Source organism: Danio rerio, chromosome 20 (assembly GCF_052040795.2).
Source record: "Danio rerio strain M-AB ecotype USA chromosome 20, GRCz13ab, whole genome shotgun sequence".
Lineage (NCBI taxonomy): Eukaryota > Metazoa > Chordata > Actinopteri > Cypriniformes > Danionidae > Danio > Danio rerio.
In genome coordinates this window covers 4,122,501-4,134,946 of record NC_141040.1, presented here as the reverse complement: position 1 = coordinate 4,134,946, position 12,446 = coordinate 4,122,501, and the positions used below count along the sequence as shown (strand labels likewise).

Here is a 12,446-nt window from a genome sequence, read left to right as displayed (position 1 = left end):
AAATGTGGAACAAGACTGTTTAGTTTATTGAAAAAAAAATAATAATAGAAGTGTACTTGGTGTAAATGTTTCTTTCTTTCTTTCTTTCTTTCTTTTTTTCATTCTTTCTTTCTTTTAGTTGTGTTTGTATCTTTTTGTATTACTATTTTATTGACTTTATTATGTGTGCTCTGTTCTATAAATGCAGATGATAGTTGTTATTCGAATTTTGCCTTATTGTAATTGTGTTATAATGCAACAAAATAAATAAATAAATAAAAATAAATAAATAATAAATAAATAAAAAATCTTCCCACAACTGTTTCCCCTCATATCTATAACCCCAGACAACACGGAGCTTTTATTATGTAGCTGTTTATTTTGAAATGCGTGCTCTTCACGTGATGTGACGTCACAGGGAGGGTGTCGCTAGTTTCCGTTTGAGGAAGCGATCTGCTTTGCAGCTGTACTGCCATGACAGCCTGATTATCAAACAATAATCCTCATTTTTGTGCTTCTTTCATACATCTACTTCAGCCGTGACGTCTCCAAAATGGCAGACACCGGCAATCGTTTGCGTAAGTTGCTGGAATCCCCCAATTTCGACCCTCAGTCCTACGTGAAGCAGCTCTCGCAGCAGTCGGACGGAGACCGAGATTTACAAGAACACCGTCAAAAAATACAAACACTCGCCGACGAAACCGCTCAAAACCTGAAGAAAAACGTGTACAAAAACTACAGGCAGTTTATTGAGACGGCTAAGGAGATTTCCTACCTGGAAAGCGAGATGTACCAGCTGAGTCACATCCTGACCGAGCAGAAGAGCATCATGGAGAGCATCACACAGTCTCTGTTGTCCACAGATAAAGATGAAGCGGCCAAAGAAATGCTCGCCGCCTTCCCAAAGGAGACCGAAGAGGTCAAACAAAGGACCCTGACCACTCTTTTGGAGAAAGTGGAGGGCTGCAAGAACATCATGGAAACCCCAGGCAGATATCTGGTGTATAATGGAGACCTCCTGGAGTATGATGCTGATAACATGTCGCAGATCCAAAAAGTCCACGCGTTTCTAATGAACGACTGCTTGCTCATCGCGACCTGGCTGGCCAACAGGCGCGGAGCGGTTAAATACAAATATAATGCATTGTATGACCTAGAAAGCTTCGCTGTGGTAAACGTGAAAGACAACCCTCCTATGAAGGACATGTTCAAAATCCTCATGTTCCCCGATAGTCGCATCTTCAAAGCGGAGAACAGCAAAATCAAGAAAGAGTGGCTGGAGATTCTGGAGGAGACCAAGAAAAACAAAGTGGCGAAAGACAAGCATAAGAAGGAAGAGGAGGTGCCAACATCTCCAGTCCGTCAGGAGGTCTCCACGAACCCATTCGATGAAGATGAGCCTCTGGATTCGGAGGAACATGTGGATTTGAGTCCTGAATGGATCCAGGAGCTTCCTGAAGACCTCGATGTTTGCATTGCTCAGAGAGACTTTGAAGGAGCTGTTGATCTTCTAGACAAGCTAAACGAATATCTAAAGGAGCAGCCGGTGAGCCCACGGGTGAAGGAGCTCAGGGGGAAGGTGGACGAGCGTGTCCGACAGCTAACGGAGGTTCTGGTGTTTGAGCTCTCGCCTGATCGCTCTCTTCGTGGAGGACCCAAAGCTACAAGAAGAGCTGTTTCCCAGCTGGTTCGCTTAGGACAGTCGACGAAAGCCTGTGAGCTCTTTCTGAAGAACCGAGCAGCTGCTGTGCAGACCGCCATCCGCCAGCTTCGCATCGAAGGCGCCACCTTGCTGTACATCCAGAAGCTCTGCAACATCTTCTTCACGAGCCTCCTCGAAACTGCAAGAGAGTTCGAAACTGATTTCGCCGGCGACACCGGCTGCTACTCCGCATTTGTGGTCTGGTCTCGCTCGGTGATGAAGATGTTCGTGGACGCCTTCAGCAAGCAGGTGTTCGACAGCAAGGAGAGCTTATCTACTGCTGCAGAATGCGTGAAGTTCGCTAGCGAACACTGCAAGCAGCTAAGCGAGATCGGTTTGGATCTTACCTTCATTCTGCAATCGCTACTAGTGAAGGACATCAGGGCGGCTCTCCAAAGCCAGAAGGACATCATCATCGAAGCCACCAGACACCGTAACTCTGAGGAGATGTGGAGGAGGATGAACCTCATGACTCCCGAAGCGCTGGCCAAGCTCAAGGAGGAAATGCGAAGCTGCGGGATCGGTAGTTTCGAGCAGTACACTGGAGAAGACTGCTGGGTCAACCTGAGTTACACCATCGTGGCCTTCAGCAAGCAGATGATGGCCTTTCTAGAGGAAGGACTTAAACTGTACTTCCCAGAGCTGCACATGGTGTTCCTGGAGAGCCTGCGGGAGATCATTCTGGTGGCGGTGCAGCATGTGGACTACAGTCTGCGCTGCGAGCAGGAGGCTGAGAAAAAGGCTTTTATTTTGCAGAACGCCTCGTTCCTGCATGAAACAGTGCTTCCTGTCGTGGAGAGGAGGTTCGAGGAGGGAGTCGGGAAACCGGCCAAACAGCTGCAGGACCTGAGGAAGAGCTCCCGATCTGTCAGAGTCAACCCTGAGAGCACCATGTCTGTGGTTTAATGTAGATGGGTAAATTAATGACACCGCACATCCACATCACAGCTCTTAAAGTGCTCTAAGCTGCATTTTAGTGCTGTTAAATGATTAATCACAACTAATCGCGTATAAAATCGAATAAAAGTTTGCATTCATGCAATAGTTTTCCGTGTACTGCCTATATATACATTTAAAGTCAGAATTATTCACCCCCCTGTTTATTTTTTCCCCTCAATAACAGGGAGATTTTGTCAACACATTTAAAAAAATTTATAGTTTTAATAATTTCTAATTTCAACGTGCAACGTGTTTACTCACTCATTTTAAGTAGAGCCAACTAATGAATTTTATATAGTCATTGCCTTAAAAGCAACAAGTTGACTGTACTTTCAGAAAAAGTGAGTAAACCTACTGACTCAACTTAATTTTTATAATTGTACACACAGTTTGTTTACTTAATAATTATAACGCAGCGGGTTTACTCACTTATTTACGTAAGGTCAATTAATGGCTTTATACAGTGTAGTACACACCAACACGTAAATGCAAACGTTTTTTGCTATTTCTGCTGAGAATTTTGGTAAAAATCTGCGGATTTATGCTGAATAAGGGAGTATCTTAACTAAACCTTAATATGTGAAATTAAAAATAATATCTTTTAAACTTTTATTTAATGTTTAAAATGCAAATCTAATTGCTTTCACTTTATTTGGTAAACAAAAGAAGTCTCTTAGGCCCACACCGAATCTCCGCGCGCAGAATTCTGCAGTTTTTTTTGCAGAGTTCTGCAGATTTTCAGCCCATCATTAATTCTATTTATTTACTTGAGTAAATGTGTAAATCTGTGAATTTATTCAGGTTTTATTCAGTAATTTATTACTTTTTATTTCATATATTAAGGTTTTAGTTATGATACTCCGCTGGATACTCCCTAAATAATTCCGCAGAAATCCGCAGATTTTTACCAAAATTCTACACAGAAATAGCAAAAAACGTCCGCAGATTCCGTCTGGCCCTGCTTATAACATATCTACTAAAAGACACTGTACAACTGTTACTGTACAAACTGCATTCTACACAAATCAGATGAACATTTTCATATTAATCAATAATATTACCGTAATTAATTTAAAAACAGAATAAATATAGATTTACACACATTTACTCTAGTGAATAAACAGAATTAATGATGGGCTAAGAATCTGCACACACAGATTCTGAGTGGGCCTAGAGATAAGTAGGCCCACACGGAATCTGCACTTGCAGAATTCCGCAGATTTATAAATATATATATATACACACACACACACACACACACATATATACATATATATACATATACATATACACACACACAGTTGAAGACAGAATTTAAAAATAGTTTTAATAACTAATTTCTAATAACTGATTTATTTTATCTTTGCTATGATGACAGTAAATAATTTTTGACTAGATATTTTTCAAGACACTTCTATACAGCTTAAAGTGACATTTAAAGGCTTAACTAGGGTATAATAAGGTTAACTAGGCAGGTTAGGGTAATAAGGCAAGTTATTGTATAACGATGATTTGTTTTGTAGAGAGTCAGAAAAAAAATTGCTTAAAGGGCCTAATAATTTTGTCCTTAAAATGGTGTTTAAAAAATTTAAATCTGCTTTTATTCTAGTCGAAATAAATCAAACAAGACTTTCTCCAGAAGAAAAAATATTATCAGACATACTGTGAAAATTTCCTTGCTCTGTTAAACATCATTTGGAAAATATTAAAAAAAAAAAAAGAAAAACAATTCAAAGGGGGGCTAATAATTCTGACTTCTACTGTATATATATATGAGCAATTTCAGCGTTATGAATGTGACATTTGCAGAAAAAGCTCAAAACATAAATTCACTTAAGTATATTTTAACATTATATAGAAACATCTTTTTATATTTTCCTGAAGAACTGGCCACAGAGGTAAAGAACCAGGAAAACATCAATCTTTAAACATGTTTTGTACTTTAAATGAGGAAAATAAACATGCGTTCTGGATGTGACCTAAAAAGAATGTGAGTATACAACATACTTTGTGGAAATTCTGTGAATTAAACTACACAACCCTAAAGAAATAATATTAAACAAATAGATAAAAGATGAATCACTACAGAACAAAAATGATTGACTTTATTTTATTTCATATTTTCACATTTATGAGGAAAAAGTGTCGCTATGGATGTGACGGATGTGAAATTGCCCCTTGTCTGACTTTGGTAAACCAAATATAATAGTTTGAAAACATTGACAGATACATTTTTCAGTAAGTCATTTTTGTGGATGTCTTAAGCAACTGCGTATAACACTTACATATTTCATAATAGTAAACATTATGCTTTGTATACAGATTCTACATTGCTTCTTTAATCATTTGTAATAAACTGTATATTATTAGTGTAAATGTAAATTAATAACCTGCTTCTTAATATTGAAATAGCAGCGTTTCAAACCACTTGTCAATTCAGTCAAGAAAAAAAACAAACACTTTTTTTTCCCTGTGCCTGACAGAATTTTTGTTAAAAAATAAAAAAAGCAAGGTGCATTGAACTTGCTTAACATCAATATGCTGCTTTCATTTAATGCCTTGCTCGAGGTGTCTGAGCTTTTAGATGTAGTGCCCCCTGCTGTACAGGGAATTGTTCAATAAAAGCACGACTTTTTTTTTTTTTTTTTTTTTTAGAAATCCCAAAGCCACAGTCTTGACAATAACCCAGAGTTATTAAAAACATTCCCCTTTCATCTGCTTCTCTTTCATACTGCGCTTTCTGTTCTTTGCCAAACTGCAGATCTTTGATTAAATATTCACAAGGTCTTTTTATGTGTATTATGTTTTTTGTTGTCAGAACTCTCCAAACACTTCATACTGACACAACACTAAAATTAAACACGTGGAAAAGGGTTGAGGTGCTGATACTCGTCACACTTCGATAGGGATATTTTGGTTGATGAATTTAGAACAACAACATCTAAAACTTCTGTGTTTTATTAAGTCTGCTGTGCAGCTGAAATGTTCGATGTGTGTTATTTTAAAGGATATTTACAATAGTGCCTATTAAATAAATAGATAGATAGATAAATAAATAAATATATGTGGCAGTGTTTAGTGTATCATTATTTAGTATCTTTTATTATTCTTTTTCTTTTGGGACAACTGGGAATAAACAATTCAGTAAAGTTGCTTTAGCAGAGGAAATTTACCAATATACATTTTTCAATTAGGTTAAACCAAAAACGCATGACGCTACAACAATTTAAAGTATTCAATTAGGCAGACATGGTGGTTTTTTTAGTTGGCTCAATGCATTATTTTTCATTGAGCCAATGTTTACAGGCTGTTTCTCTAATTGAGAAAAAGATCTGTGAAACTGCTCAATTTTATTTAGGCTAGTTGTAAAATGTTGATTAATTATTGATAAATTATTAAATTTAATTTCTAAAATTTCTAGAACATTTTGAGTTTGGATGGTCATTTTTAACAGTGCACTGTATTCAATAGCTTCTTTAATTTTTGTTAAATCTATATTATTAAAATGTGTTTTTATTCAATAATGATTATTTGCACATTTCTTCTTAAACAGTAGTGTAATAATACAAATAATGACTTTAATTGGGAAATTATCATGTATAACTAATTATATATTTAATTAGATCATTTATAATGATATAAAATAGGACATTTTGTATGTCTGAAATAAGATGGAATAAAAATGGTTTTCTTTTTAAAGTAAATGTTAACTGATAATCCTTTAGTGATAGTGGTATATTATATATTATAATTACCAAAGAAATTAAGTAATAACATTGCTATAATAAACTATACAAATTGCATGAACTGTGTGAAAACAAGTTGTGCACAAATACACACACAAACAAGCATATATAAATATGTCAAAATGTATAAATATTAATGTAAATTAATTACATTTATACTTTTATTAATTTGTTTATGAATTATGTTTCTATCTAATGAATTTAGGCTAGTTGTAAAATGTTGATTAATCATTGATAAATTAATGATTTTAATTTCTAAAATTTGTTGAACATTTTGAGTTTGGATGGTCATTTTTAACAGTGCACTGTATTCATTAGCTTCTTTAATTTTTATTAAATCTATATTATTAAAATGTGTTTTTTTATTCAATAATGATTATTTGCACATTTCTTCTTATATAGTAGTGTAATAATACAAATAATGTTTTTAATTGGGAAATTATTATGTAACTAATTATATATTTAATTAGATCATTTATAATGATATAAAATAGGACATTTTGTATGTCTGAGATGAGATGGAATAAAAAATTGTTTCCTTTTAAAATAAAATAGTTAACTGATAATCCTTAAGTGATAGTAGTACTATATTATAATTATTAAAGAAATTAAGTAATAATAACATTGTTATAATAAACTATACAAATTGCATAAACTGTGTGAAAATATAATTTGTGCACACAAATACACAAACACACACACACACAAACACACACACACACACACACACAAACAAGCATAAATAAATATGTCAAAATTTATAAATAAATATGTAAATTATTACATTTATACTTTTATTAATGTATTTATGAATTATGTGTCTATCTAATGTATCTTAAATTATGTGTTAGTATTACAATAATACAAATAAAGTTTTTTAATTACTAAATTGTTAGTTATGTATAGGTAATTATGTAATATTTAATATAGGATATAATAATAATTTACAAAATGCATTTACTTAAAATTGTAACTGAAATAAAATGTTCTCTTTTAAAAATTAAAATAGTCTATAATCCTTAAGTGGTAGTGGTATATTATTATAATTATCAAAGAAATAAAGTAATAAAAAATATTATAATAAACTATGCAAATTGCATAAATAGTGTGAAAACAAGTCATTCACACACACACACACACACACACACACACACACACACACACACACACACACACACACACACGTAGTCAAAATGTATAGATATTAATTTCTATTAATTATATTTATACAATATAAATGTAGATGTCAAAATGCATCCAACTATAATTTAAATATAAAAAATACACTTTAATCTGTATAAATATTTAAATTTATTATAATAATTGTTTTATTTTTTGATTGCTTTATTTGACAATTGAACAAACTTATACAAACAAGTGCAATAAGACTGATTTATACATATTCAAAAACTGTTGAGGATAAAATAGAGAAAAAAAGCCATTTTATATATATATATATATATATATATATATATATATATATATATATATATATATATATATTTTTTTATTATTATTAATTTTTATGTTTATTTTTATATTTTTTATTACATTATTTTATTCAATATTTATTTAGTTATAGTAAAGTATTAATTAATAGTGGTCTATTTTAATATAAATTGTAAATATCTTAATTTTATATATATATATATATATATATATATATATATATATATATATATATATATATATATATATATATATATATATATATATATAGCAATCCTGGTAAAACAAACAGACTTTAAAATTAAAGAACATGGTGTTTTGTTTGTTAAGGTAAAAAAAAAAATGTGTTAAGACGGGAAGATAAAATCTGTAGTAGAGTATGAAATAAGTCTGCATGCGCATAGTGAAAGTGATGAAGTGTTAATTAATTCTGTGCTGTAATTAGACTCAGTGGGCTGGATCAGCTGAAAGCAGCTCGATTCTTGCTGGGATAAATTCTTTGCCCTAATTATTCACGGCCACTCACAGAAACAGGCTGCTGGTCAGCTCTCTCTCGGATGCCATCACAATTTCAACGCTTGCCCTCCTTTTCAGGGGTTGTTTACACACGGGCTTCTTTTAATTGCAAATGAGCCCCCCCGAACCTGTGACCCTGGAATACGGGACGAAAATACAAATTCTTCTCGCCGCATTTAATTAGGGGGATTAAGGGAGTTGTAGTTTTTACGCGCTCACCTCACGCGACGTGGATCAGCGTGGGGACTACAACGCCCACAAGCGTTCTGTCACTGCGCATGCGCGAAGCGCGAAACGGGAGCTGTCCGCGTCTGGTAGTGCTGCTCTGATTTCATTCAACGGCTGCGCGTACGAGCGTGTGTTTATGGACGCGATGGAAGAAGAGCTCAAATGCCCGGTTTGCGGTTCTCTCTTCAAGGAGCCCATTATTTTACCGTGCTCTCATAATGTCTGCCTGGCGTGTGCCCGGAATATCACCGTGCAGACCCCGGAGGGAGAGACCCCTCCACAGAATCGAAGCTCCGGCACCTCGGACTATGATTATCTGGACATGGATAAGATGAGCATGTACAGCGAGACGGACAGCGGCTACGGGTCTTACACGCCGTGCCTCAAGTCTCCCAACGGCGTGCGAGTGTTCCCGCCGGCACTCATGCACCGCCACTGCTCCATCACCTGCCCGCTGTGCCACCGCAGCGTGTCCCTGGACGAGCGCGGGCTCCGGGGACTCCAGCGCAACCGGCTGCTCGAGGCGATCGTGTCCCGCTACCAGCAGAGCCGCGCCGCCTCCGTCAAGTGCCAGCTGTGCGACCGCAACCCGGTGGACGCCACGGTCATGTGCGAGCAGTGCGACGTGTTTTACTGCTCCCCGTGCCAGCAGCGATGTCACCCCTCCCGCGGACCGCTGGCCAAGCACCGGCTGCTGCCGCCGACCCAAGCGCAGGCGGGGAGCGCACAGCCGCCCGGCGCCCCCGCGCGCAAACAGCCGACTTGCGTGGATCACGAGGCGGAGAACTACAGCATGTACTGCGCCAGCTGCAGGACCCCCGTGTGCTACCAGTGTCTGGAGGAGGGCAAACACGGGAAACACGACGTGAAGCCGCTGGCCGCCATGTGGAAACAGCACAAGGTAATCATGAGCAGCATACTGGAGCTTTTATTGGGGCATATTGTACATGTACAGACACTCTAAAAAATGTTGCTTAGACCAAACAAAAAATAACGCAACATTTTGCATTAATATATTCAAGTTACAAAAACATCCAACAAAGTTCAGACAACACATTTTATTAGGTTAGCCAAATGACCCTTAATTTCCTCTTCAATCAGAGGCATTTTTACATAGCATAAACTCCATTTAAGTCGAGTACTGAAAAATTTGTTTTTTAATTAAAATTAAAAAAAAATCCAGTGTTATGTCCTTGGTTACATGTAGGTTTTCAAGTTTAGATCATCAAATAAATTAAGTAGCTGAAAGATTTTAGTGTTTTTGTTTGTTTTCAACCCGTTTTCTGTGTTTTATTTGTTTTAAACCACAGATTGTCATTGTTTTACAAAGCAAAAACATGTACTACTGTCCCATATAAACAGTATGAAAATTACAAAAACATCAGTGTGTGCACTTTAAAGTAAAAAACAGCCCCATTAGTGTGAAAAAAATTGAGTTATTAACCTATTTTTTGGGGGGTTGCTGCAAGTTAAATATTGTTTTCAACTAATTGACATATATTTACCTTTAAATTAGCCGCATTTTTAAGTTGATGTAATGATCAATATTTTCTTGTTTGGAAAACTTAATAAAATTATTCTGCCAAAATAAAAGTTTTAATCTAATCAACAATTTAGAATTTTTAAGTGATTGTATTAAACTATGTAGTGGTAACAGACCTCTTGAGTTCATGATATTTAGCCACTGGAATTCATGGTACTCTAAGGCATTTCTCTGAATACCACCATGATAAACTAACTTTTTTTTGTAAAAAAATAAATAAAAATAAAACATGTATTATTGTGTTTGTAGCTAACAAATCAAAAACATCCCACACTGTAAAATCATGCAGGGGTTCACACAATTCATTCATGTTGTCCCAACACATATCCATTAATTTAAGGTAACAAATTTAAATAGATTAAACATAAACAATTTAATCCCCCCAAATCTCTAGGATTTTGTTGTTTCAGCTCATTTTAAACAAGTAGTTTACAAGCAGCAAAACTCATATTTTTGAGTGCATTATTAAGTATCTCAGGCCAGGGGCGCAGCTAAGGATGATTCTAAGGGGCCACTCTCTTCGGGGGCCACCCAGAGATCTGCTTTATTGGTTTTAACAGCATTAGCAAGGGGCCCAACCTCAAATATTCTTTCATAAGGCCCAGAATTGCTGGCTGCGCCCTCACCACAGACTCTTATTGCATTTTGTCATTTCATTATTGTTTGTTTGTGTACATTTGGCTTTCAGAAGTGTCTGACAACAGGGCTTCCACAGTTTGTTGCAGAACTAAAAATAAAGCTCCCTACCCTGTCAAAACTGCAGGGTTCCACACAATTCATCTACATTGTCAAAACACAAATCCATAAAGTTATTTGGCTTTGATAAATTTAAGTGGATTGAACTTAAAACAAATAAGTTGTCTTAAAAAAATCATAATATTTTTGTTGTTTCAGCTCATTCTAAATAAGTAGTTTGAGCAATTTATTTGTGTAAATGTAATAGGGCTGCACAAAACAGTATATCGAAATTGACAAACTATCGCAGATGTAAATATTGCAATGGTTACGATAAATGATACCTTTGTGGTTGTTATTAGCAGACCATGCAATGTAGTTGTTTCTTTTTTGTTCCAATGCAATGTTTAAAGTATTGATACTGAAATATGACCAAACAATTAATAAAATGTTCAAAAAACAAAACAGTTGGCCAAGACGGCAACGAAATAACAGGACTCTGTTTAAAGTGCTTTTGTTATTAATGTTTTTAGGTTTGTAAAACTATACTCATGGAGCAAAGTGGTGTTGATGTTTATTTATTTCATATTGATCTTTGTTTGTGTACATTGTTAAATCGTCAGATGTTTTATGCAAAGGGTATACATGATTTTACTTTTTACTTCTAAGAAATAATCTGAAACATGGTGGTTATAATATTTAAAAAAAATATTGTATCACATATTAATTATAACATTATTTAGCATCCTATTGTGTGTGTGTGTGTGTGTGTGTGTGTGTGTGTGTGTGTGTGTGTGTATACAGTTGAAGTCAGAATTATTAGCGGAGAGCAGACTTTTTCCAACACATTTCTAAACATAATAGTTTTAATAACTCATTTCTAATCACTGATTTATTTAATCTTTTCCATGATGACAGTAAATAATATTTTACTAGATGTTTTTCAAGACACTTCTATACAGCTTAAAGTGACATTTAAAGCCTGTACTAGGTTGATTAGGTCAACCAGGCAGGTTAGAGTAATTAGGCAAGTTATTGTATAATATTGGTTTGTTCTGTAGCAAACCAAAAGGGGCTAAAATATCATTTCTGCCACAAAAGAGTTTGACATTCAGTAATAAGCCTAAAATTTATTATAGAAACTTACTTAACTAACATTTCTAGAAATGCAGTGTTATTTGAATTCCCTTTTGACTGAGAATGGATGGATGGATGGATTGGATGGGTGGACGGATAGATGGGTGGGTGGGTGGATGGATGGATGGTTGTGTGGACAGATGGAAAGATGGATGGATGGATAGATGGGTGGGTGGATGGATGGATGGATAGATGGGTGTGTGGACAGATGGAAGGATGGATGGGTGGATGGATGGATGGATAGATGGGTGTGTGGACAGATGGAAGGATGGATGGGTGGATGGATGGATGGATGGAAAGATATGTGGGTGGGTGGATAGATGGATGGGTAGATAGATGGATAGATAGATGGGTGGATAGATAGATGGATGGATAGATGGGTGGATGGATGGATGGATGGATAGATGGCTGGGTGGATAGATGGATGGATGGATGGATAGATGGGTGGGTGAATAGATGGATGGATGGATGGATAGATGGGTGGGTGGATAGATGGATGGATGGATGGATAGATGGGTGGGTGAATAGATGG

General features: G+C 35.7%; 2 protein-coding genes across 9 annotated transcripts in view; both read left to right on the top strand.

The window, feature by feature from the left end:
* The first annotated feature begins 423 nt into the window (after window positions 1–423).
* exoc8 (exocyst complex component 8) lies at window positions 424–2,718 on the top strand. The gene is given in 1 exon segment (NM_001110475.1): window positions 424–2,718. A coding segment is annotated over 1 exon segment (2,055 nt). The 5' UTR covers window positions 424–532; the 3' UTR covers window positions 2,588–2,718.
* Window positions 2,719–8,664: 5,946 nt separating this feature from the next.
* trim67 (tripartite motif containing 67) overlaps window positions 8,665–12,446 on the top strand; it is an 81,006-nt gene continuing 77,224 nt past the window's right edge. For all 8 annotated transcript variants that reach the window (XM_087297974.1, XM_087297971.1, XM_087297969.1 and 5 more), the window contains exon 1: window positions 8,665–9,460. In XM_087297974.1, coding sequence (XP_087154100.1) covers window positions 8,696–9,460 — 765 coding nt within the window. In that variant the 5' untranslated portion in view covers window positions 8,665–8,695. The remainder of the gene's footprint in view (window positions 9,461–12,446) is intronic.